Source organism: Myotis myotis, unplaced genomic scaffold, assembly GCF_014108235.1.
Source record: "Myotis myotis isolate mMyoMyo1 unplaced genomic scaffold, mMyoMyo1.p scaffold_m19_p_17, whole genome shotgun sequence".
NCBI classification, from domain to species: Eukaryota; Metazoa; Chordata; class Mammalia; order Chiroptera; family Vespertilionidae; genus Myotis; species Myotis myotis.
In genome coordinates, this window is record NW_023416321.1 from 33,283,229 (window position 1) to 33,305,320 (window position 22,092).

The 22,092-nt window shown below is 37.4% G+C and overlaps 1 protein-coding gene across 6 annotated transcripts; it reads left to right on the forward strand.

Moving 5' to 3' along the window:
- NSRP1 (nuclear speckle splicing regulatory protein 1) lies at positions 1 to 20,983 on the forward strand. 6 transcript variants are annotated; one of them, XM_036340866.1, is made up of 8 exons: positions 30 to 513; positions 1,573 to 1,663; positions 3,951 to 4,147; positions 12,802 to 12,858; positions 13,955 to 14,083; positions 14,960 to 15,167; positions 16,766 to 16,874; positions 19,187 to 20,983. In XM_036340866.1, the coding sequence occupies exons 4-8, from the start codon at positions 12,850 to 12,852 to the stop codon at positions 20,238 to 20,240; spliced, it is 1,509 nt and encodes a 502-aa protein (XP_036196759.1). In that variant the 5' UTR covers positions 30 to 513; positions 1,573 to 1,663; positions 3,951 to 4,147; positions 12,802 to 12,849; the 3' UTR covers positions 20,241 to 20,983. The 6 variants fall into 6 exon arrangements, with proteins under 6 accessions (XP_036196755.1, XP_036196759.1, XP_036196757.1 ...); XM_036340864.1 differs by lacking the exon at positions 3,951 to 4,147 and adding an exon at positions 12,217 to 12,290; XM_036340862.1 differs by lacking the exon at positions 3,951 to 4,147 and having other exon boundaries at positions 1 to 54.
- Positions 20,984 to 22,092: the final 1,109 nt, after the last annotated feature.

Below are 22,092 nucleotides of genomic sequence, written 5' to 3' on the forward strand. Positions count from 1 at the left end.
GGCGTCAGCCACGTTCAGCGGAGACCGGAGCAAGATGGCGATTCCGGGCAGGCAGTGAGTGATGCGGGAGTTAGGGTTAGGCTGGGGAGTGAGAAACCACGGCGACTGTGCCTTTGGCCGAGGAGTAAAAGCGCGCTGGAAGTGAAGGGGCTGTCTCGTCAGGGATAGAGACGGGAAAAGCGAGAAATCCTGAGGAACATACTCCCCTCCCCCCCCATATTTTCCAGGATGGAAGGAAGCCCGAAGTTTGAGGGAGAAACTTGTGAGGAAATAAAGGAAGTTAGGCTGAGGGGCAGAGAGCGAGACTTTTCTATTTTCCAAAAGCTCGGTCTGAGGCCCCTCAGTCTTGCTTCCTACCCCGCGCTTGAGTTTCTCCCCGTTTGGATGCCTTGAGGGGCAGTGAGAAGAGACCACCCCTGGCTTCCTTAGCGGGCCTTGTTCTTGCAGCTCAAGTCCTGGTTCCCGCCGTCCCTTCTGGTTTTAGGAAAATGTGCTGAGAAACCACAGAAAAGGGTAGGCATATAGGGACTTGGGGTTTGCGGTGCCGCAGGAGACGAATGTTGTACGTTCTTGCAAGTTTTAACGTTTGATGGATAATCCGTGCTTCTGATGTGGCTTTCTGGGATCGCTGCATCTTAAAGGCCAAAATGTGAGAAACCGAGTGAGTTGCCTCTGATGGGATGGTGCGCTCAGACGCTCCAATACAAAGCGAGGGAGCTTAACGAGGTGTAATGAGAAGTTACCCTATGGCTACTCGGGTTTTTCCGTTACTGTAACCTTTTGAAAAAGTGTGGGTGATATTGTCCGATCAATAACTTCTGTAAAACGGTGTCAGTGCACAGTAAGGGCGGGGCGGGGCGGGGGGGAGGGGATTTACTTTCTTGACTCTTGTTAGGCTAAAAGATAATTGAGAGTGTTTTTATTTTTAATGGACATGAACTGAGCTTTCCACTAACATGTTCTATTAAAAACCTCAGTCGCGTTTTACCATCTAAATCACTTCTGTACTCTTCAGTTACTTCTCTTCTTGGATTAAAATGGTATTTGAGTTTGGCTTGTGCCTACAACTAATCACTTAGAGCAGCGGTTCTCAACCTGTGGGCCGCGACCCCTTTGGGGGTCGAACGACCCTTTCACAGGGGTCGCCTAAGACCGTCGGAAAACACATATATAATTACATATTTTTTTTGTGATGAATCACTATGCTTTCATTATGTTTAATTTGTAACAGTGAAAATACATCCTGCATATCAGATATTTACATGACGATTCATAACAGCAGCAAAATTACAGTTATAAAGTAGCAACGAAAGTAATTTTATGGTTGGGGGTCACCACAACATGAGGAACTGCATTAAAGGGTCTCGGCATCAGGAAGGTTGAGAGCCACTGCCTTAGAGGAACAGTTATAAAATCTTAGCACCTTAGAACTTTGAGACGCCTGAAGATCGGAAACTTGCGTGTTCATAGACATGTTTTGACTTGGTAGCTCCATCTGGAAGAGGTAGTGAATGTATTATGTTTTAACGTTTAAATATAATGGTGTAATTTCTATTTCAAAAAAAAATGCAGGTATGGGCTTATTTTGCCAAAGAAAGCACAGAAGTTGCACCCTGTTTTGCAAAAACCATCAGTGTTTGGGAATGATTCTGATGATGATGAGGTAAGGGAACTTATGTTTTTCTACCAAATTATTGAAAATATGTATGTTTTTAAAAATTGAAGTGTGAAGTTGATGTCTTTGCTTGTCTTAGTTGTTTGTCAATACAGTGTATCTGGAGTATATTGTAATTTACAGAATTAATCAAAAGGAATAAAGAAAGAAGCTCCACTGGTGTTCTTCATAAATGATACATGAGTAATCTGATCCCCCCCAAAGCTACAAACTTCACTTATCTTTAAGCAGTTACACAGTCATTTTAGACAGCTAATGCTGATGTAACAAAATTGTGTGTGTAAACCACCCTGAAAATAAACTATTGCGAAGTCACCAATTTCCTAGAAAGTTTTATTGGTAAAGTAGTTTCTTAGGAAACTATGTTTGTGGTTATTCAGTCTCTACTAAATGTAATTGCTCAGTTACAATTATGGTAGTGTGTAATGTTACCATAGATAATACTACAATAATCTATATATATAAAAGGCAAATATGCAAAATGTCCCCTTGGGAGCTCGACCAGGAGTTCAATCGCTCGCTATGACGTGCGCTGACCACCAGGGGGCAGGGGGCAGCGCGGAACAAAGGAAGGCCTCAGCTGGCAGCCGGTAGCTGGAGAAGCAAGGCCCTGGCAGGCAGCTGGAAAGCCCCGATTGGCCCTAATCACTGGCCAGGCCTAGGGATCCTACCCATCCATGAATTTCATGCACCAGGCCTCTAGTACATATAATATGAACATTTTATATTTTAGCAGCCAAAACTGTTTTCTTGTGAAATCCACAGTTTATAGTAGAAGCAACCCCAAATGTGTGCTTATGTAATACTTAAGTCATTTTCTATATTTCTAAAAGACCTTTACATCAGTTATACTGGTACTGGCTTTGTTCTGGCAGAAAAATTACTTCTCTTTCAATTTTTACTAATTGTGTAAAAGCATAGGTAGGTAATTTAACATATTTGTTTCTTGTTTTCTATTAAAATTTATTCTAGATGGTTCACCTTTTAAAAAATTGAGATATAATTTACATGTAATAAAATATGTGGCTTTTAAGTATATAGGTTGATGGCTTTTTTTTTTTTTTTTAAATATATTTTATTGATTTTTCACAGAGAGGAAGGGAGAGAGATAGAGAGTCAGAAACATCGATGAGAGAGAAACATCGATCAGCTGCCTCCTGCACATCCCCCGCCGGGGATATGCCCGCAACCCAGGTACATGCCCCCGACCGGAACCGAACCCGGGACCCTTCAGTCCGCAGGCCGATGCTCTATCCACCGAGCCAAACCGGTTTCGGCTAGGTTGATGGCTTTTGACAAATGTATATGCCCCACTGAGGATGTAGAGCAGTGATGGCAAACCTTTTGAGCTCGGCGTGTCAGCATTTTGAAAAACCCTAGGTAAACTCTGGTGCCGTGTCACATAGAGAAATTTTTTGATATTTGCAACCATAGTAAAACAAAGACTTATGTTTTTGATATTTCTTTTGTATATTTAAATGCCATTTAACAAAGAAAAATCAACCAAAAAAATGAGTTTGCGTGTCACCTCTGACACATGTGTCACCTCTGACACGCATGTCATAGGTTCGGGATTACTGATGTAGAGCATTCCCCTCCCCCCTGAAAGTTCTTTCATGCCCCTTTGCAGTCAGTCTACTTGCCCACATTCTGCCCTGGACAGCTATTTCATTCTGGTTTTTAAGTTTTATTATTTATTTATTTTTGGTTAATCGTCACCCGAGGATATTTTTCCATTGATTTTTTTAGAGAGTGTGGAAGGGAGAAGGAGGGGAGGGGAGGGGGAGGGGGGGGGTCACCAATTTTTGTTGGTGACTTTAGTTCGTATTTTTTGTTGGTTAGATTAGTGGTCAGTTAATAATTTGACAGAAATTCCCCTAAATATTTGCAACTAATAAGTCTCCAGTCTGCCACAGGGGTCTGCTCATGTTAAGACATGCCTTCAATATTCAGCCAGGTATTTTATAACTTTGCCTTAGCCTTCACTTCTTGCTTGCGCAGTCTCAAGTTCAAAGGAGAGTTTAGGACCATCTCAGGTCTTTTCTGATCATGCATAAAGGTCTTTGTATGTCTGTTGCATTCATGAGCCCCAGAGCTTTCAAAGCCCTTGGTTTCCTTAAACCAGCAGTTGCAACCACTGCATAGGAGGCTTATTCTTCAGCTTTAATTTTAAAGCTTTTTGGTTAGCCTGTTTTTTGCCTCACTTGTTAAAACTGTTATCCACTGCCTCAGGCAGCCCTGATGCTCAACAATTGTCTTTGATTGTTTTTGACAGACACCCCCCCAGGGAAAAGCCTGTTTTACTTGGCAGCTCTGTCAAATAAAGACAGCCTTGTGAGTGGCGTCTTCCAGGGAACCACCGTGGAAGTCCAGTAATAATTCTCCAGGATAGCTGTTTTGAAGGAACTCTTAACCCTCTCCAGTGGCTGCCAGACTGCTGGTTTCTACCATGTTTGTGGTCTGCTGTTTTAGGTACCATGACTCTCAGGAGGGGATGATGGAAATAGGACAAGTTAAAACCACAAAATTCTTACTGAATTAATTGTTATTCTTAGTAAGAAAACTGTAAGGATTTTTATTGGAGTTGGAATTTATAGATTAGGAGAGAATTTATATGTCTTCTCATTTATAAAGATTCATGTTTATTTGCTCAGGTGTTTTATATATCTTTTAATACAGCTTTATAATCCTATATAATAAAAGGCTAATATGCAAATTGTCCCCTCGACCAGGAGTTTGACCAGGGGGCGGGGCTGGCCGGCCAACCGCCCACAGCCCCTCCCCCCAATTGGCCCTGATTGGGGCGGGCCAGCCGGACCCCACCTGTACACAAATTCATGCACTGGGCCTCTAGTTTCTTCCATAAAATTCACTTACATTTTTTGTTACATTTATTTCTAGGTACGTTAGGGGCAATCAGGCAGGCAGGCAAGCAGTTAGAGGCAATCAGGCAGGCGAGTGGTTAGGGGCAGTCAGGCAGGCAGAGTGGTTAGGAGTGATCATGCAGTCAGGCGAGCGGTTAGGAGCCAGCGGCCCCAGATTCCTATGGGATCGGGCCTAAACTGGCAGGTGGACATCCTCCAAAGGGTCCCGGATTGCAAGAGGATGCAGGATGGGCTGAGGGACCCTTCCCATCCCCCACCCACCCCCACACGAATTTCGTGCACTAGGCCTCTAGTGATATAAATAGAAGCAGTGATGGAAACAATGTTGTTATATTCCTGACTTTAATGGGAGTTGCTTATATAAAGTTTCACAATCGCAATGTTTGCTATAAGGTTTTACTACTATTTCTAGCTTACCAAGAATTTTTTTATCATAAAATTAAATTTTAATATTTTTAGTATCTATTCATGTTAATTTTTTGAAATTAAACCATCCTTGCATTTCTGTAATACTTGTTTTTATTTAATTGATTCATTGCACTCTACTAGTTCTTTTACCAGTGCTTTCCATTTTTGAGATTTTTGGCTTAATTTCATTGTTGAACAGTTTTTTAACGTGCTCATAGGAGCATTATTTCTTAAGTTCTTGATTTTTAAGGAATGATTTCCTGTTGCTTTCTCTCTTTTTTTAAGTCTTTTTATTGATATTTTAGAAAGAGGAAGGGAGAGGAAGAGAGATAGGAACACCCATTGGCTACCTCCTACTGGGAATCGAACCAGTAACCTCTTGGTACACAGGATGGTGCTCAATCCACTGAGCCACATTGCCAGGATGCCTGTTCCTTTTATCACCTAAATATCTACTTGCATGAATGTAGTATTTCTGGGATAACAATTTATTTCAGTATCTTGTAGACATTAGTCATTTTCTCTTGCACTGGATATTCTTATGAGGAAGTACAGTATTTTAGTTTTTTAAATCCTACTTCTAGATGATTTTTTTAAATTGGCTTGGACAACTGATATTTTCTTTATATCCTTTCATTTTATCTTTATGTCCTTTAAGTTACATCTGTCAGTGCCTTTAAGTTATATCTGTTACTGCTTTTCATGTCATAGAAATTTATCATTGCATCAGAATACTTTTTCTGACCCACTTGGTGGGTTATCATTTTGGAGGAGTATCTTTGTCTTCAGATCTTGCATTTATTCATTAGTTCATTCAACAAATATTGATTCCCTGCTCTGTGCCAGTTGAACAAAAACAAAGCAACTGCCCTTGTGGAACTTACATGCTAGTGGAGGAAGGGAGGTGATACATAGTTAGCCTAACAGTAAGTAAATTAAATGTTAATTTAGAAAATGACAAAGACCGAGAACAAGTAGACCTGGGTAGGTAGAATGATACAGTTAAACAGATATTTAGGGAAATTACTCAATATTTGTCTCTTGCTCAACATTAACCATGATTATGTTAAATAAACCTTTATCAGTATGTCAGTTATGTCTTTTCTGTTGCTCACTGTTTCCAGTTTATTTATTAGCTGTAAAGGTGTTTCAGTCCTCATCATTTTCTTAGGAAAAAGCTCTGCAGCCTCCCTTTGCATCTCTTATTCTATTATCTGATCATTAATTCATTTAATTCATGGTCTTATTTTAAAAGAGTTTGATAGGGAAGATAGGGAAAGAGATGGAGATGATAGTTGAAGGAATAATGACAGTTGGTGTAATTTTTTGTTGTTTTCTTAGAATAGAGGCAATTTGTGCATGTTGAAGCTAAAAGGGAAGATGGTAAAAGAAAAGGAGAGATTTTACATCTAAGAAAACTAAGGTAATAGGAAATTACAGAAATTGGTCTATATCACACACAGAGTACTTAAGTAATAGAGATAGAGTTTGAACCCAGAAGATCTACCTGATTCCAGAGTCCATTCTTTTAAACATTATAATATACTAGAGGTCTGGTGGACGAAATTTGTGCGGGGGGGAGGGGGGGGGAGTACCTCAGCCTAGCCTGCACCCTCTCGCAGTCTGGGACCCCTCGCTCCTTACTGTTCACCTGCTCGCTGCTCCTTAGTGCTGCCGTGTTGAATCTGCCCCCTGGTGGTGGTTCCGCTGTTCGGCCGATTTGCATATTAGGGTTTTATTGATAGAGGATTCCCTTTAAGAGGCAGTTTGTTTGTAATGGAATTTTAATAGCAAAAGGGTTAGTTGGGGGATTAGCAAAGATCAGACAAATTTCAAAGAGAGATGGTTTTTATCATGTGAAATTACACATTCTGTCATCTGGTGTCTTAATATTTTAAGACTAGAGGCCCGATGCACGAAATTTGTGCAAGGGGCTCGGCCCCTACCGCTGCCGGGGCTGCCTCTGCCTTGGCCCCTGCCGCCGTGGCTTCGTATGGAAGGTCGTCTGGTCTACTTAGCTTAGCATATTATGCTTTTATTATTATAGGGACTATTCATTTTCAGCAAAGTGAATATTCTGTTCAAAAAAAATTTTTTTTTTTAAATCTCATCCTAAAAATTTTCAGTAGGGGTGTTACTACTTCCAGAGAGCCATTAAGAAATTTGTGGAGTGGCTTTGGCTTTACAGTTATTGGGAGTGAGTATTGTTGACACCAGTTTTGGATGTGGGCCAGTGATGGTAGGTAGATATTCTCCCCATCTATATAGGTAAAACCCTCTGAATATGTATAGAGATGAAAAGCTGTTTATAATTTTATGAGCCTAGGACCTAAGTTCTTTTTACACAGAAACTCAAAATGTTTTGCACATTTTATTTTTATTGAAGTATTTTTAATAAAATAATATTTAAAATATCTTTAAAAATACTGTGTTTTGCATGGCAAAATGCAGGCTAAATTTTCTCCTAATTTGACTATCTTGTAGATTGAGGGACGATTATATCTTACATTGTATGGAACTTTACCAAGAGTTTATTTACCATTTAAGAAAATTGGGTCACTGTTACCAGTGTCATTTGTGGTGCTTGAGTCACCAGTTCTGCAGTCAGCATATGTATCTTTAGCATTAATGGTGGTTACAGTGCTTCTACATGGTAGAAGAACCTAAGAATTTACTGTGTTCTATCATGGTTGCGCATTTACATGTTGAAATACAGAGTATATTATTCTAATACAAATTACTTTCCTTTTATATCTTCAGGTGTATGTATGTATGTATGTATGTATCCAAAATGGAATGGAAGGAAGAAATATATAATTTCAAAATTTTTGTGTAGAGAGTTTATATAATCTATGTATTTCATTTCAGTATAGATAAGGGATATTAACAAATACTTTCTGTAAAAGAGAGATATTGAGTATGATGGAGAACTATCATTCTGTGCCTTCCCCTGATATAATGGCTCACTTATTATGTATTACATTTCCATACGTATGTGGGTCTGTTTCTCTGGAATTTGTATTCTGTTTCATTGATTTCTGTCTCTGATCCTGTATTTACATTTCCAACTTGGAGCAGAAATGAAATCTGCTATATATCTTTTCTCAGGAAGGCAGTATATAAAGACCCACTTGCATTGCTGCACAAACCAATTAGTCTGTCTTCTCTGTCTTCTGCTCTTTGTATCACTTAATTCAGTACATGTAGTGCTCTGGGAACCTTTCCCACCTTTTTATAACATTCATCCTCTGTGGGCATTTTAGTTTCTTGCCTTTTATCTCCCTCAAGTTCCAGTCCATTCAAAATAGCCCTTCTTATTTTCTAGCATGATTACGGATTTATTTTTTGTCATTTTGAGGGTTTGGAGGAGGAGGAGACTTCAGCATATTAATTTGCCAGCTTAAGACAGAAGCTTTGCATTGCTTTCCTACCTTTAAGATCTTTAGTGAGTTGTTTCAGTTCTGTATCTTAAAAAGTATTTTATAATATCTAATAAAACTTTATTTTAAGGATTAGAGGTAGTATATCCTACAGCACATAGCACAGAGTAGAAGTGTAATAAATGGTAGCTATGTTGCTACAATAAAAGTATCCTCTCTGTATGCAATAACTCATCAGTCATCTGAAAGTTTCATGTGCTATCTCCATCCCACTTTGTGTTTGACACTTACAATTGGTAGCCTGGCTTTTTTTGATTTTTTTAAATAGAATCTTAATCTCCATTTTGTGTTGTGGCCATTATATTAGAAAAATTCCATGAAGAATTGCCACTTACTATGTTGGGAAGGAATGTGAGTAGAGCAGGTTTGGGTTGAGAAAGGGACTAAGAATGAGATTGCAACAAAGCACAAATACTGAAAGAAATGATCAACTTTTTTTTTTTTTTACCATATACTTTACATTAGAAGTGCCTGTTTTAGCCCTTGCATTAGAAACAATTTCTATAAATAAACTTCATTTTCTTTTTTTTTAAATTCCATAAAGAAGGCAGTAATGACCATAATTATATATATACACATATATACATACACACAGACATTTTATTGATTTTAGGAAGAGAAACATCAATCAGTTGCCTCTGACATGCCCCAATGGGAGATTGAACCCTCAATCCAAGTTAAGTATAATTCCCTGACTGGGAATCGAACTTGCCACCATTTGGTGTATGAGAGGATGCACCAACCACTGAGTACACTGGCCAGGGCAACTATAATTATATTTTTGAAATACTTTTTATTTGATTTGTATGCAATCTCAGTGCACCCAGTTATTCATCATTTTTAACTGACTTATTTCTGATTAGTCAAAGATAGTAAAACCTTTACCTTAAAATTTGCTGTTTAAAAAATTAGCTTTTGCCCGGCCATTGTGATTCAGTGGTTGGGCATCAACCTATGAACCTGGAGGTCACGGTTTGGTTCCCAGTCAAGGCACATGCCTGGGTTGCAGGCTCAATCCCCGGTGGGGTTCGTGCAGGAGGCAGTTGATTAGTGATTCTCTCATCATTGATGTTTCTATCTCTCCCTCTCCCTCTCTGAATCAATAAAAATACATTTTTAAAAAATTAGCTTTCTATTTTTCCAAAACAATATCCATCTTCCTCATATATTGACAGTCTTTGATATTACCTAATCTAACTTTACCATAAAAAATCATTTAAAAAAAGTTCTTTCTTTATTTTCATGTTTTAGTGTGTGTAGTCAGACAAAAAGCAATAATCCTCCATCTCATTCTTGGATTTATAAAATAGATCAGATCACTCTCTGAAACAAAATTACTTTATTAGTTTAGTAATAATTTGAGTTTACTTTAAAGATAAGAAGCAGCATTTGGGAGGAGATTCATTTCCTGCCTTTGGGCTTTATCTGCAAGAACTACATCTTCAATGTCAAGAGATTGTATATTTATAACTGAACTCTAATAAAGTCTGTACTGGGGACTCTGCACACCTGACTTGGTCATTGTGATTATATATTAGATGCCAAACTGTTGCTTGTCTTTTGAGAAAATACCAAGTGTATTTCATTAAAATTTGACCTCTGTAGGGAGGATTACAAGACCTTTGACTGTTGATTATAAGTGCACTAGTTATTACCAACATGGTTAATGATGTTTTTGGAAATAAAGTTTGGGTTTCTAAGTGTATTGTAAGAGGTGTCATTGATTATAGTAAATATGTTTTCACTGAATCTTATGAAATGTTTTTCTACTATTTTTGACTGATGCAACATAGGAAGGATATTGAGAACCATGTTCTGAGTTTTTTCCTTTTAATCCATATCTTACACTATATGTGACTGTTAAAGAATTGTTTTCTTTATGAGCAATCCAAAAATTACTCTCCTTTTTATACTCCTTTTATGCTTCTACTTTTTGCTTTGTTTTTTCATCAGAGAAAACTGTCATACAAAACATCAATGTCTTTAATTTCACCCTTGTTTTTTGTGTGTGTGTGTGTACTTTTTTTTTTTATTATTGATCTCAGAGAGGAAGGGATAAGTAGAGAGATAGAAACATCAATGATGAGAATCATTGATCGGCTGTCTCCTGCATGCCCCCTACTGGGTATCGAACCTGCAACCCGGGCATGTGCCCTGTGACCTCCTGATTCATAGGTTGACACTTAACCACGGAGCCACATCGGCTGGGCTTTAGTCATCTTTAATAGTCATTGTCACAGTTCCCTCAGTTAGAAAACTGAGAATTAGCTTCAAAAGGAGATAATCCTCCCTGAATTTTTCAGCTTAGGTTAGAGTGGCCTCTTTATCTACTGATGATATTGCAACTTCAGGGATATAAGTCTCTGAATAGGATATGTAAAGTTACTCTACTCCCTCCATTATGAACTTACCCTATAAGAAGTAACATCTGATTTTTTTCAAAGGTCAGGCTTATCATTCTAAACAACTATAAAAATGGAAGCATAGCCTCTTGAGATGTCTCAAAGTATACTTGATGTTGGAGAGGCCCTTCCCAGTCTGCCTATTTATTCTACACTATATGAAATTAAAAAGTTACAGCCTTGTGCTTTATTTTTTCAAGTTCAGGTTGAAGCAACCAGTTTTAAAGTGACAGCAGGTGAACTGTGACAGATTGGAAGAGGAGAGATGGGCCAAATAATAAAAACAAGAAGTAAAAGTCCAGCATTTGGAGACTTACTCTTCTAGTCAATCCTGAGGATATTACTAACTCAGTGATCAAAAAATATATATATAGTTCATTTACACGAATTGGAAAGACATAAAAATATGTTGAGAAGAATTTCATGAGATGTTTATTAGCATATTTAATATTTTAATGTTTAAAATTGATACTCTAGTGAAAAATGGGTTATATCACATAATTAAAATTTTTATTAATTGAAAAATACAGTAATACACAAGTAATTCACTTAGCGTAGCACCTGCCTCTGTAAATGTTGGATAGTGTTGTTGTTACCAACCTCTCTTCCTCTTGTTGGAGTCAATTTACTATCTAAAATGTCTTTAGTTCTTTGCTTAAACACTTTTTTTTAAATCCAAGAAAGGTAGGGAGAGAGAGAGAAAAAAAGAACATCCATCAGTTGCCTTCCCTACATGCCCTGACCAGGAATGGAACTGGCAACCTTTCAGTGCACAGGATGACACTCAGCCAACTGGGCCACTTGGCCTGGCTGCCTATACACTCTTTTAATAAGTATTCTGTTACTTGTATAGCCTTTGTGTATTAACTTTATCTCCATGGTTTTAGGGAACTAGAATTAGATTTGTTTATTTTGCTACCTTTGTTGCAGTGGAAAACAGGAAACACCAATTGATACTAAACATTTGAAAACAGTCCTATAGTCCTAGAGCTGAGGCTTATATTTTTAATTAAAAATAAATTTACTAGTATTACTATTTTTTAAAGATAATTTACACACCACAACATTTACTCTGTTAAAGTGTACATTTCGGTGTTGGTTAGTATGTTTACAAAGCCTTATACTTTTAAGGAAACACTTTTACTTACGTATGCTAATTATATTTCTTTTCTTAACTGTCAGACCTTACTTTTGTCCATGTGGTTACTATTTCCTATTATATTCCTCTTGCCTTCTCTTAAATTCTTTGATTCAGGTCTAATGTCATATCTCTTTAGGGAAGGCTTTCTTGATTTCTCATACATTTTGTTTCCCTTTGCTCCCACAGCCCTTTTTTATCCTTACATTGTGTTGCTTATCACGTTTATATTATAATGATCTCTTTAGTTATTTGTCTTCCCTTTCAGACCATTTATTTCTCAGGACAAAGACTGTTCTTGTTTTTCTGATATCTTCAGGAGCTAGAACAATGCCAGATATGGTAGGCGTTTTAGTACATATTTATTGAATGATTATAATCTCAGATAGTTTTGGCTGCCCATAAGCCTTAAATATATACTAAAAGCTTGATATACTATATTTAATGGTGAATATTAAAATAATGTGCTTTTTATTGCTGGGGATGATACCAATTTAGTGTTGGAAGGGACCAATCCACCCCCACCTAATGCACACGTACACACACATTCACATGAACACACAAAGCAAATTGAAATCCATAGAAGTTGACTGACTTAGTAGTAAAGTTGAAGTTGAGACTAAAAAATCCGTTACCTCATTTGTCCTGTTCTATTCTGTTTTGTACCCCATATAGCCTAATATGGTAAGTTACAATGAAAATTCGTTTGTTTCCAAAAGTGTGGGAGAAAGGCCTTGATAATGTCAATTCATAATACTACCTTTGTATTTTTAAAGCTAAGTAAGGAACCAGTTGCCAACCAGAATTTTAGAAAAGAAGTATTAAACAATGACAGCATTTTTCTGTGTTCTAGACCTCCGTGAGTGAAAGCCTTCAGAGGGAAGCTGCTAAAAAGCAAGCAATGAAACAGGTAAGGTCAAAGAGTGACTTAAATGTAATTGGTGAAGTAGGTATTTCAGCTCACATTTTTAAGTATCAGTTTTGGTATCTAGGTGCTGAGACAAAACAGAATAGGTATGTATAAAGAAATAATTTAGCCCTAGTTGGCTTGACTCAGTGAATAGAGTGTAGGCCTGTGGACTGAAGTGTCCCAAGTTTGATTCTGGTCAAGGGGACATGCCCGGTTGTAGGCTCAGTCCCCAGTGGGGGTATGCAGGAGGCAGTTGATTGATGATTCTCTCTCATCATTGATGTTTCTATCTCCCTCTCCCTCGCCCTTCCTCTCTGAAAGCAATAAAAAAAAATTTTTTTTAAAAATTAATTTGACCCTCGGTTTTTTTCCTATTTTTTTATTGATTTCAGAGAGGAAGGGAGAGAGAGTGGGAGATAGAAACATCAGTGATGAGAGAGAATCATCAATTGGCTATTGGCTGCCTCCTGCATGCCCCAGACTGAGGATCAAGCCCGCAACTCAGGCATGTGCCCTGACCAGGAATTGAAGCATGATCTCCTGGTTCATAGGTAAATGTTCAAAAACAGCCTACGCTGGCCAGGCTGTTTTTGAAAATATGTTAGGACTAGAGGCCCGGTGCACAAATTCATGCATGTGTGGGGTCCCTCAGCCTGGCAGGTTGGCCTAGGGGTGTGGAGGCGGTGACGGGCGGGGGGCGCGGCAGGTTGGCTGTGGGATCGCACTGACCACCGGGGAGCAGCTTTTGTGTTGAGCATTTTCCCCCTGGTGGTCAGTGCACATCATAGCCACTGGTTGACCAGTTTTTCGATCACTTAGGCTTTTATATATATGTAGTTGTTTGTTGATTTACATTGATTTCTGGGTTTTAGAAATTTTAAAGGTTAAAAAAAACAGCTCAGTAAGTATAAAGCCAAGCTTCTAATTCAGGCAGCCAGGCTCCAAAACTGATGTTCATATATTTTGTCTTAAAATGTGATTGATAGAAATTTTTGATAGATTTCTGATTCTGTCTCAAGAAAATTACTTCCACTTTTTTGTGCTGTTAGCTAGCTAGTTCATAGTTTTTAAAAATGTTTAATTTTTTCTTTTAAAGACCAAACTGGAAATCCAGAAGGCCCTTGCAGAAGATTCCACTGTATATGAATATGATAGTATTTATGATGAAATGCAGAAAAAAAAGGAAGAAAATAATCCTAAATTGCTTTTGGGAAAAGACCGAAAGGTTTGTAGCTGAAAATACAAACTTTCTTTGACCTTGACCTGCATTGTATATCTTAATCTTATTTCAGCATGAAGATGGTCTGAGAAAAAGCTTTTAGGCATTTGAAGTGTGAAGTGCCCCTACTTCAGATATTATAGATTTGAGTTAGGACCCAGAAGCCCTACATTAATTCAACAGGAACAAGTGAAATATCTAACAATTTTATAAATTTTCATTTTTGCTTTTTTAAACCTTTGCAAATAATTTTTTGAAATATTTTTCTTAGAAAGTTTTTGTTCTGCTTTTGTTCATGTTTACTTGTATTTTATCATCCTCTTATTTTTTATTGCTTCTTACCTCATAACTGAATCATCTACACATATCATGATCAGATTTTTATTTTGAAAAAAAAAAGGTAAGGGGATTAAAATAAGTTCATATTTTTATCTTATTCTTTCATAAGCACAGACTGATTTTTAAGGATCTTTGCATCTTACAGTATCTACAAATAAAGTAGTGGTATAAAATTATGTTAAAGCTACTATTTTAAATAATCGTATTACAACTAATGTGAAAAACTGGTAGGAACCTTTCTCGTTCATGTATCTGTTGAAGAAATATTAAAACAATACCAGTAAAAATGGTGACAGAAACAGTGGTGGAAAAATTATTTACTTTGTTTTAGATTTTTAAAAATAATGATAAAATAGCACTGTGAATATTTTTTATTGGAAAGAATTTTCATTTCAATCTTGCTAATAAATTTATATTGATTTTTGCAATGATGATAAGCCTGTTTATTTGAACTATTCATTTTTTAAATGAATTCTTGATAAAAAATAGAGTATTGACAATTATCTTTGACTTTTTCCTAAATAATCTTTTTTTACCCCCTAGCCCAAATATATTCACAACTTACTAAAAGCAGTTGAGATCAGAAAAAAGGAACAGGAAAAAAGAATGGAAAAGAAAATACAGAGAGAACGAGAAATGGAAAAGGGAGAATTTGATGATAAAGAGGCATTTGTGACATCTGCTTATAAGAAAAAACTGCAAGAGAGAGCTGAAGAGGAGGAAAGAGAGAAGAGGGCTGCTGCACTCGAAGGTGAAATGGAAGAGGGCAAGGGTAGAAGGAAACAAGCAGCAGAATTCTGCCCTGTGGTTAGCCATTTGTTCTGTCACTGAACTTTTTGATTATAATGTTGTGGTCATAATTTATGTATAGGAATTGAAGGTACACGTTATGATATTATGTTGTATTATCATAAAACAGGAGATTTCTACTAAACATAGTTGTATTCTTAATAACTAGTACTTCTAGACTTTTCACTTATATCTATTTTGTTTAAAACTATGGTCATTACAAGTCATTGCTTTGGAAAATGATTCCAAATGTAAAAACATTGATTACAAGGTATATACCACGACACTTAAGAAGCAGTGTAAACTGAGTTTCAAATCCTAGTTATATTTTCTGGGATAAAAAAACAAGAGTAACATCACCCAAGGAGCATCAGCTGGGCATTTAGAAAAAGAATAACATTAATTCAAGAAAAAACAAAGATGTGCAAAGGCCAAACAAAGTCACAGTGCTTTACTTCAGTGTTTTCTGCTCATGGTCATTTCTCAAGATTTGAGTGAAATATGTACTTATAAATAGCTTATTTGGCAAGTGCTCATCAACTTTAAGTGGAAGAAAACCAAATCTCTAAGACTTGGTCTGTGCATTTACTGTGTGTTCATCTAGACTGCAGTGGTTCTCAGCCTTCCTAATGCCACGACCCTTTAATACAGTTCCTCATGTTGTGGTGACTCCCAACCATAAAATTATTTTCATTGCTACTTCATAGCTGTAATTTTGCTACTGTTAAGAATCTTAATGTAAATATCTGAAATGCCATATGTGTTTTCCAATGGTCGCGACCCACAGGTTGAGAACCGCTGAATTCTAGAGCAACAGCAAACTCTCCGTAAAGCACCAGATTATGAACTTTTTAGACTTTGTGTACCAACTGCTCAGTTCTGCCTTTGTAACACAAAAGCAGCCCTAGACAATACATAAACAAATGAACAGGGCTACATTTCAATAAAAATGTATTTACAAAGATAGGCAGCTTTGGCCTGTAGGCTATAGTTTCCCAACTTTTTTTTTTTTTTTTTGAGAGGAAAGGAGAGAGATAGAGAGTTAGAAACATCGATGAGAGAGAAACATCGATCAGCTGCCTCCTGCACACCCCCCACTGGGGATGTGCCCGCAACCAAGGTACATGCCCTTGACCGGAATCAAACCTGGGACCTTTCAGTCCTCAGGCCAGTGCTCTATCCACTGAGCCAAACCGGTCCCGGCCCAACTTTTTTTTTTTTTTTTTTTTAATATATTTTTATTGATTTCAGAGAGGAAGGGAGAGGGTAAGAGAGAAACATCAATGATGAGAGAGAATCATTGATAGGCTACATCCTGCACACCCCTTACTGGGGATCAATCCCGAAACCTGGACATGTGCTCTGATCAGGAATTGAACCGTGACCCCCTGATTATAGGTTGATGCTCAACCATGGACCCACACTGGCTGGGCTAATTTCCCAACTCTTGATCTAGAGAATAGTTTACACACAGTGTATGTTATTTACTTTATGTCCATAAAACTGAGTTGCATTTTTGCCTTGTTGCCTGTATTCTCACTTTTGCTTTCCTTCTCTTAGCACGTTTGGATGTAACCAAGCAGAAAGATCTCAGTGGATTTTATAGGCATCTATTAAATCAAGCAGTTGGTGAAGAAGAAGTCCCTACATGCAGCTTTCGTGAAGCTAGGTGAGACATGGCATATGGAATATTTAAAAGAAAGATACTGTTCATGATCTGTGGTTGAATCATTTTAACCCTCTGAAACAGTGGTTCTCAACCTTCCTAATGCTGCGACCCTTTAATACAGTTCCTCATGTGGTGGTGACCCCCAACCATAAAATTATTTTCGTTGCTACTTCATAACTGTAATTTTGTTACTGTTATGAATCGTAATGTCAATACCTGATATGCTATATGTGTTTTCCGATGGTCGCAACCCACAGGTTAAGAACGACTGCAAGATAAGAATTGCAGCATTGCATATTGTTTTTTTGTTGTTCTTTTTTTAAATATATTTTTATTGATTCAGAGAGGAAGGGAGAGGAAGAGAAACATCAGTGCTGAGAGAGACTCATTGATTGGCTGCCTCCTGTACACCCCCTACTGAGCATTGAGTCCGAAGTCAGGGCATGTGCCCCAACCAGGAATCGGACCATGGCCTCCTGGTTCATAGGTTGATGCTCAACCACTGAACCATGCTGGCTGGGCTGCTTATTGTTTTGTCAGCCAAACCTGACCTAATTAAACGAATGGCTAGGATTTTACAGTTTCTTAATTTAAAAGATATTTAGTTCAACATTGTGTTGATTCCGCAATAATTCTACTTACATGTTTAGGTATAATATAAAAAGAGATGTGGTTTACTTTTATAAATAGGACCTAGCTTCCATAAAATGTAAAATTCACATCTTAATGGCTAGAAATACACTATCCAGTATGTAGCCACTAGTCATGTGTGGTTGTTTAATACTACATTTAAAACTTTGGCCACAACAGCCATATTCAAGTACTCAGTTGCCACATTTGACTAGTGGCTGCCATATTAGTACAGATATGGACATTTCCACTTATGTAGACATTTCTATTAGTACTGCTCTAGAAAATAAGAGTTAGAGTATTTTTTTTAATATTATAAAGTACTAGAGGCCTGGTGCATGAAATTTTGCCCTGGTAGGGTCCCTAGGCCTGGCCTGCGATCAGGGGCCTTCCCCTGGCTGCTGGCTGCCAACTGGAGCCTTCCTTCGTTTTGCACCGCCCCCTGGTGGTCAGCACACATCATAGCAAGCAGTCAAACTCCCGGTCAGTCGAACTCCCAAGGGGACAATTTGCATATTAGCCTTATATAGGATTAAATAGGAATGCTAAAATGTTTATATCATAAGTATATAGCTGAAGGTAAAAGGGAGAATTAGTCCTAAACTTGTATTTAAATAAACTTTTTGGGAACAGAAACATTCAGATAAGAGGATCTGAGTCTTATGTTGCTGAGGAAAGGAGAGAGGCAGGAGAATGGAATTAAGGATTAAGAGAGGGAATGAGGTTTATACTTCCCACCCCCCAACTGCCAGGTTTTGATTTAAAAATTGATGAGACTTATGAGTCTAAGAAGGTATATTTGAAGATTGAGATTTAGTGTTCCTATTATTAGAGTTTCATCTGAAATAATTGTGAGGCCAGCCATGAAACTCCATAATGTCACTTAATAGTTACACTCCTCAGAGTCTAATAGAATTCCTAATTAGTGGTGAATACCTTAGCCAAGACAGTTGTACTAGCAACTCCTAAAGAACCATAGTTGTTGCTCTATTAGTATGATTAGTAAGTGATAAGAATGAATGTGTTGGTTAATTAACCATGCTTATCAACTGGGAAAATTCAGATGATATAAACAATTTTAGTGTTGCTGTTTGTAATGGTTGGATGGATTCACATGTTTTCATTTTGTGGCGATAGGTGCCAAGGAGTATTTCAAGATGCTGGTGCCTCTTTAATCATAAGAGGGTTTATTTAGTGATATTTTGAATTAGATTTTGCCACCATTTTTCTGTGAAAAATTTTATCTTCATCTGCTTGCAGGCCTCTTCTTAATTTTTATAGAAATAAAAATAAAAATCCAACAAAGAGCCACAATTTAAACTTCATATTGTGAAAATACTAAGATCCAGAATATGTCTTTCTTTTCCCAATTATTCTTTGTCTATGCTTAGGATAAATGAAGGCCTTGTACAGATCCCTGCCTAAAGGCTCTGGTGGTCCAATACAAAAGGCCTTATTTCTTTTTCACTTCTACCAATATTGAAAATATTCTAAATTGTTAGAAAATGCTAATTTGCAGGTGTTTACAAGGTAAATAGACATCAGCATCTTTTTACATTTGGATAATCAATATGCATATATAATTACAGTTTTATTGATTTAAATATTGAGAAAAATGTGAACACTTCATTTGCTTACTATAAATCATAATGTGGCACTTAGTGTTATATTACTTTTTATAGGTCTGGGATAAAGGAAGAGAAACCAAGGGGTTATTCTGATGAAGTAACTTCAGAGAACAGAATACCATCTGAGAAATGCATTCTCCAAACTACTGTGAAAGTAGAGGAAAACCCAGATGCAGACAGTGACTTTGATGCTAACAACAGCGAGGATGATGAACTGGAAGAAAATAATAAAGTGAACTGCAGAAGGGAAAAGAACGTAGAGACCACTAAGAATGACTCCAGGCATCACAGGAATCAAACCCACTCACGGTCATCTAGTGAAGAAAGAGACCATGGTACCAAAAGCCACACAAAAAGTTCCAAGTCAAGAGGACATGAGAAACGGGAAGATCAGCACCAAGAGAGACAATTCAGGAACCAGGAGAACTATTATACTGACCGTGATTACCAAAAAGAAAAGAAAGATTCCCATAGGCACAGAGATGCCAGTCATAGAGATTCCCACTGGAAGAGGCATGAACAAGAAGATAAACTGAGGGGAAGAGACCAAAGAGAAAGAAATGACAGAGAATGGAAAAGGGAGAAAGACAGACAGAAATATCCCCCAAGAGAACAAGAAAGAGAGAGACATCGAAATGATCATGACCGACACAGTGAGAAAGGAGTAGAAAAGGAAGAGAAAAGCAAAGAAAAGGAAGAACATACGAAAGCAAGGAAAGAAAAATATGAAAACAGAGATAGAGAAAAACGAGAAATGAGTGTTCAATCTTCAGAAAGAAAGCGAGACAGAAAGGAAAACAGCCCGAATTCTAGGGCAAAGGATAGGTTTCTTGACCAGGAGAGAGCCAATAAAATGAGAGACGTGGAAAAGGATAAAGAAAGTAACCCAGAGAAACTCTCTAGTTCTGAAACATCACCGGGCGCAAAACACAGAACCACTGAGGAATGCCAAGAGATGGGCAAAGAACAAGAGAGGCCACACGAGACTGTGAACAAGTTTGCAAAACGGAACAATGAAGAAACTGTAACGTCCGCTAGAGACAGGTACTTGGCCAGGCATATGGCACGGGTTAATGCAAAGACATATATTGAGAAAGAAGATGATTGACTTGGTGGAATATGCTGTGTGAACACATGAAAGGAGTGTTAATAGTGGTAAAATACATTTTCAAAATTCATTATTTGTTTAGGGTTAAGTCAAAAGTCAGTCTTTTTTTCTTAAATGCTTGACTGAATCAATATATAATATTTACATATCAATACCACATTCTTGGTTGTATTTAAGCAGCCTAAAGAGTGTGCTAAGTCCCGTCCCGGTAGATACTTTATGAGGAAAATGGGCTCTGCTATAACCATTAAAAGATAATTTAAGCAACTCTCCTAATGTTGGTTTTGTTGCAGGAGCTGTTTATTTTATAAATACTGTGTTTCCTATAAAATTAAGTGAATTTGAACATAGAGAATATTGTTATACTTTATGTTTTGAAATTTGTATTAAAATATAAAATGGACAGATATATATCTTGTTAGCTTGAGCATATTTGGCTTAAATGAGAATAAAAATGGTGATATGTTTGTACTTTTAATTTATGCTCTAATTTTAAAAGAAATGTCATTTGTACACAATTGCTCCCCATTCCCCCACCGTTAAAAATTACTTTCATTGAATTCTGTGACCTCACAAGTGAGTAAATTGGTTGTGTATATAAATCAGTTTTAGCTAAGTGTGAAAAGATGGAGACATTTCATCCAAATGATATTAGCTAAAGATCCAGGTGTCTATTTATGAATGTGTTGTTTTATATGCTCTAAAATATACAGCTTATTACAACTTCCATTTATGTGTCAAAACTGAAATCTCTATGCCGTCTTTGAAATTTACCATTTAAAATGAAATATTATAGCCCTGACCGGTTTGGCTCAGTGGATAGAGCATCGGCCTGCGGACTGAAAGGTCCCAGGCTCGATTCCGGCCAAGGGCATGTACCTTGCTTGCGGGCACATCCCCAAGAGGAGGTGTGCAAGAGGCAGCTGATCGATGTTTCTCTCTCTTCAGTGTTTCTAACTCTCTATCCCTTTCTCTTCCTCTCTGTAAAAAATCAATAAAATGTATTATAAATAATTTATTCATGGGAAAAGGATGAATGGTATGGAGAAAATAGTTTTCTAACAATTCTTCCCATTAAGAAAGTGCTATTTGCCCTGGCTAGGTGGCTCTGTTGGTTGGAACATTCTCCCATACACCAAAAGGTTGCAGGTTCGATCCCCAGTCACGGTGCTAAGGGAGGCAACTGATCAAGTTTCTCACAGAGATGTTTTTCTCTCTCCCTCCCTCTGCCTTCCACTCTCTAAAAATCAATGGAAAAATATCCTTGGGTGAGGATTAACTCAGCATGCACAGAGGGTTGTAGTATAATATAACTATTAAAAAGTTTGGGTGAGATCATTGAAGACCATGAGTAGCAGGCTAAAAATCTTCAACTTTGAAAGAGAATGTGGTTCCTTTGTTAGGGTTGTTAAAACTAGAGCCATATGTTGGAAAGATTAATTTAACCGTAATATACAAGATAAGTGTAGGAGGGAGAGACTAGTCTGAGGGATCTGGTAAAAAGCTGTCGATTTCCCTGTCACAGTAAGTAGTTCCAAGACTCATAAAGTAGCTTGGATGGTTTAGCTGGCAAAAGCTATAATAGAGTTGACCCTTGGACAACACAGGTTTGAATTGTGTGAGTCTGATTATATATAGATTTTTTCAATAAATGCTGTAAATGTATTTTCTCTACGATTTTCTTTCCCTAGCTTGCTTTATTGTAAGAATACGGTATATAATGCACATAACATACAAAATATGTGAATTTTCCATTTATGTTATTGGTAAGGCTTCCGGTTGGTCAACAGTGGGTTACCAGTAGTTAAATTTTGCAGGAGTTAAAACGGATTTTGACTGTACAAGAGATTGA

What these genes read in the sequence shown, in the direction of transcription:
- NSRP1 (XM_036340862.1), top strand. Translation starts at nt 35, where the DNA reads ATGGCGATTCCGGGCAGGCA. An exon ending in ATGATTCTGATGATGATGAG is followed by an intron (nt 1,664 to 12,801) that starts GTAAGGGAACTT and finishes TCTGTGTTCTAG; the next exon opens with ACCTCCGTGAGTGAAAGCCT. An exon ending in AAAAGCAAGCAATGAAACAG is followed by an intron (nt 12,859 to 13,954) that starts GTAAGGTCAAAG and finishes TTTCTTTTAAAG; the next exon opens with ACCAAACTGGAAATCCAGAA.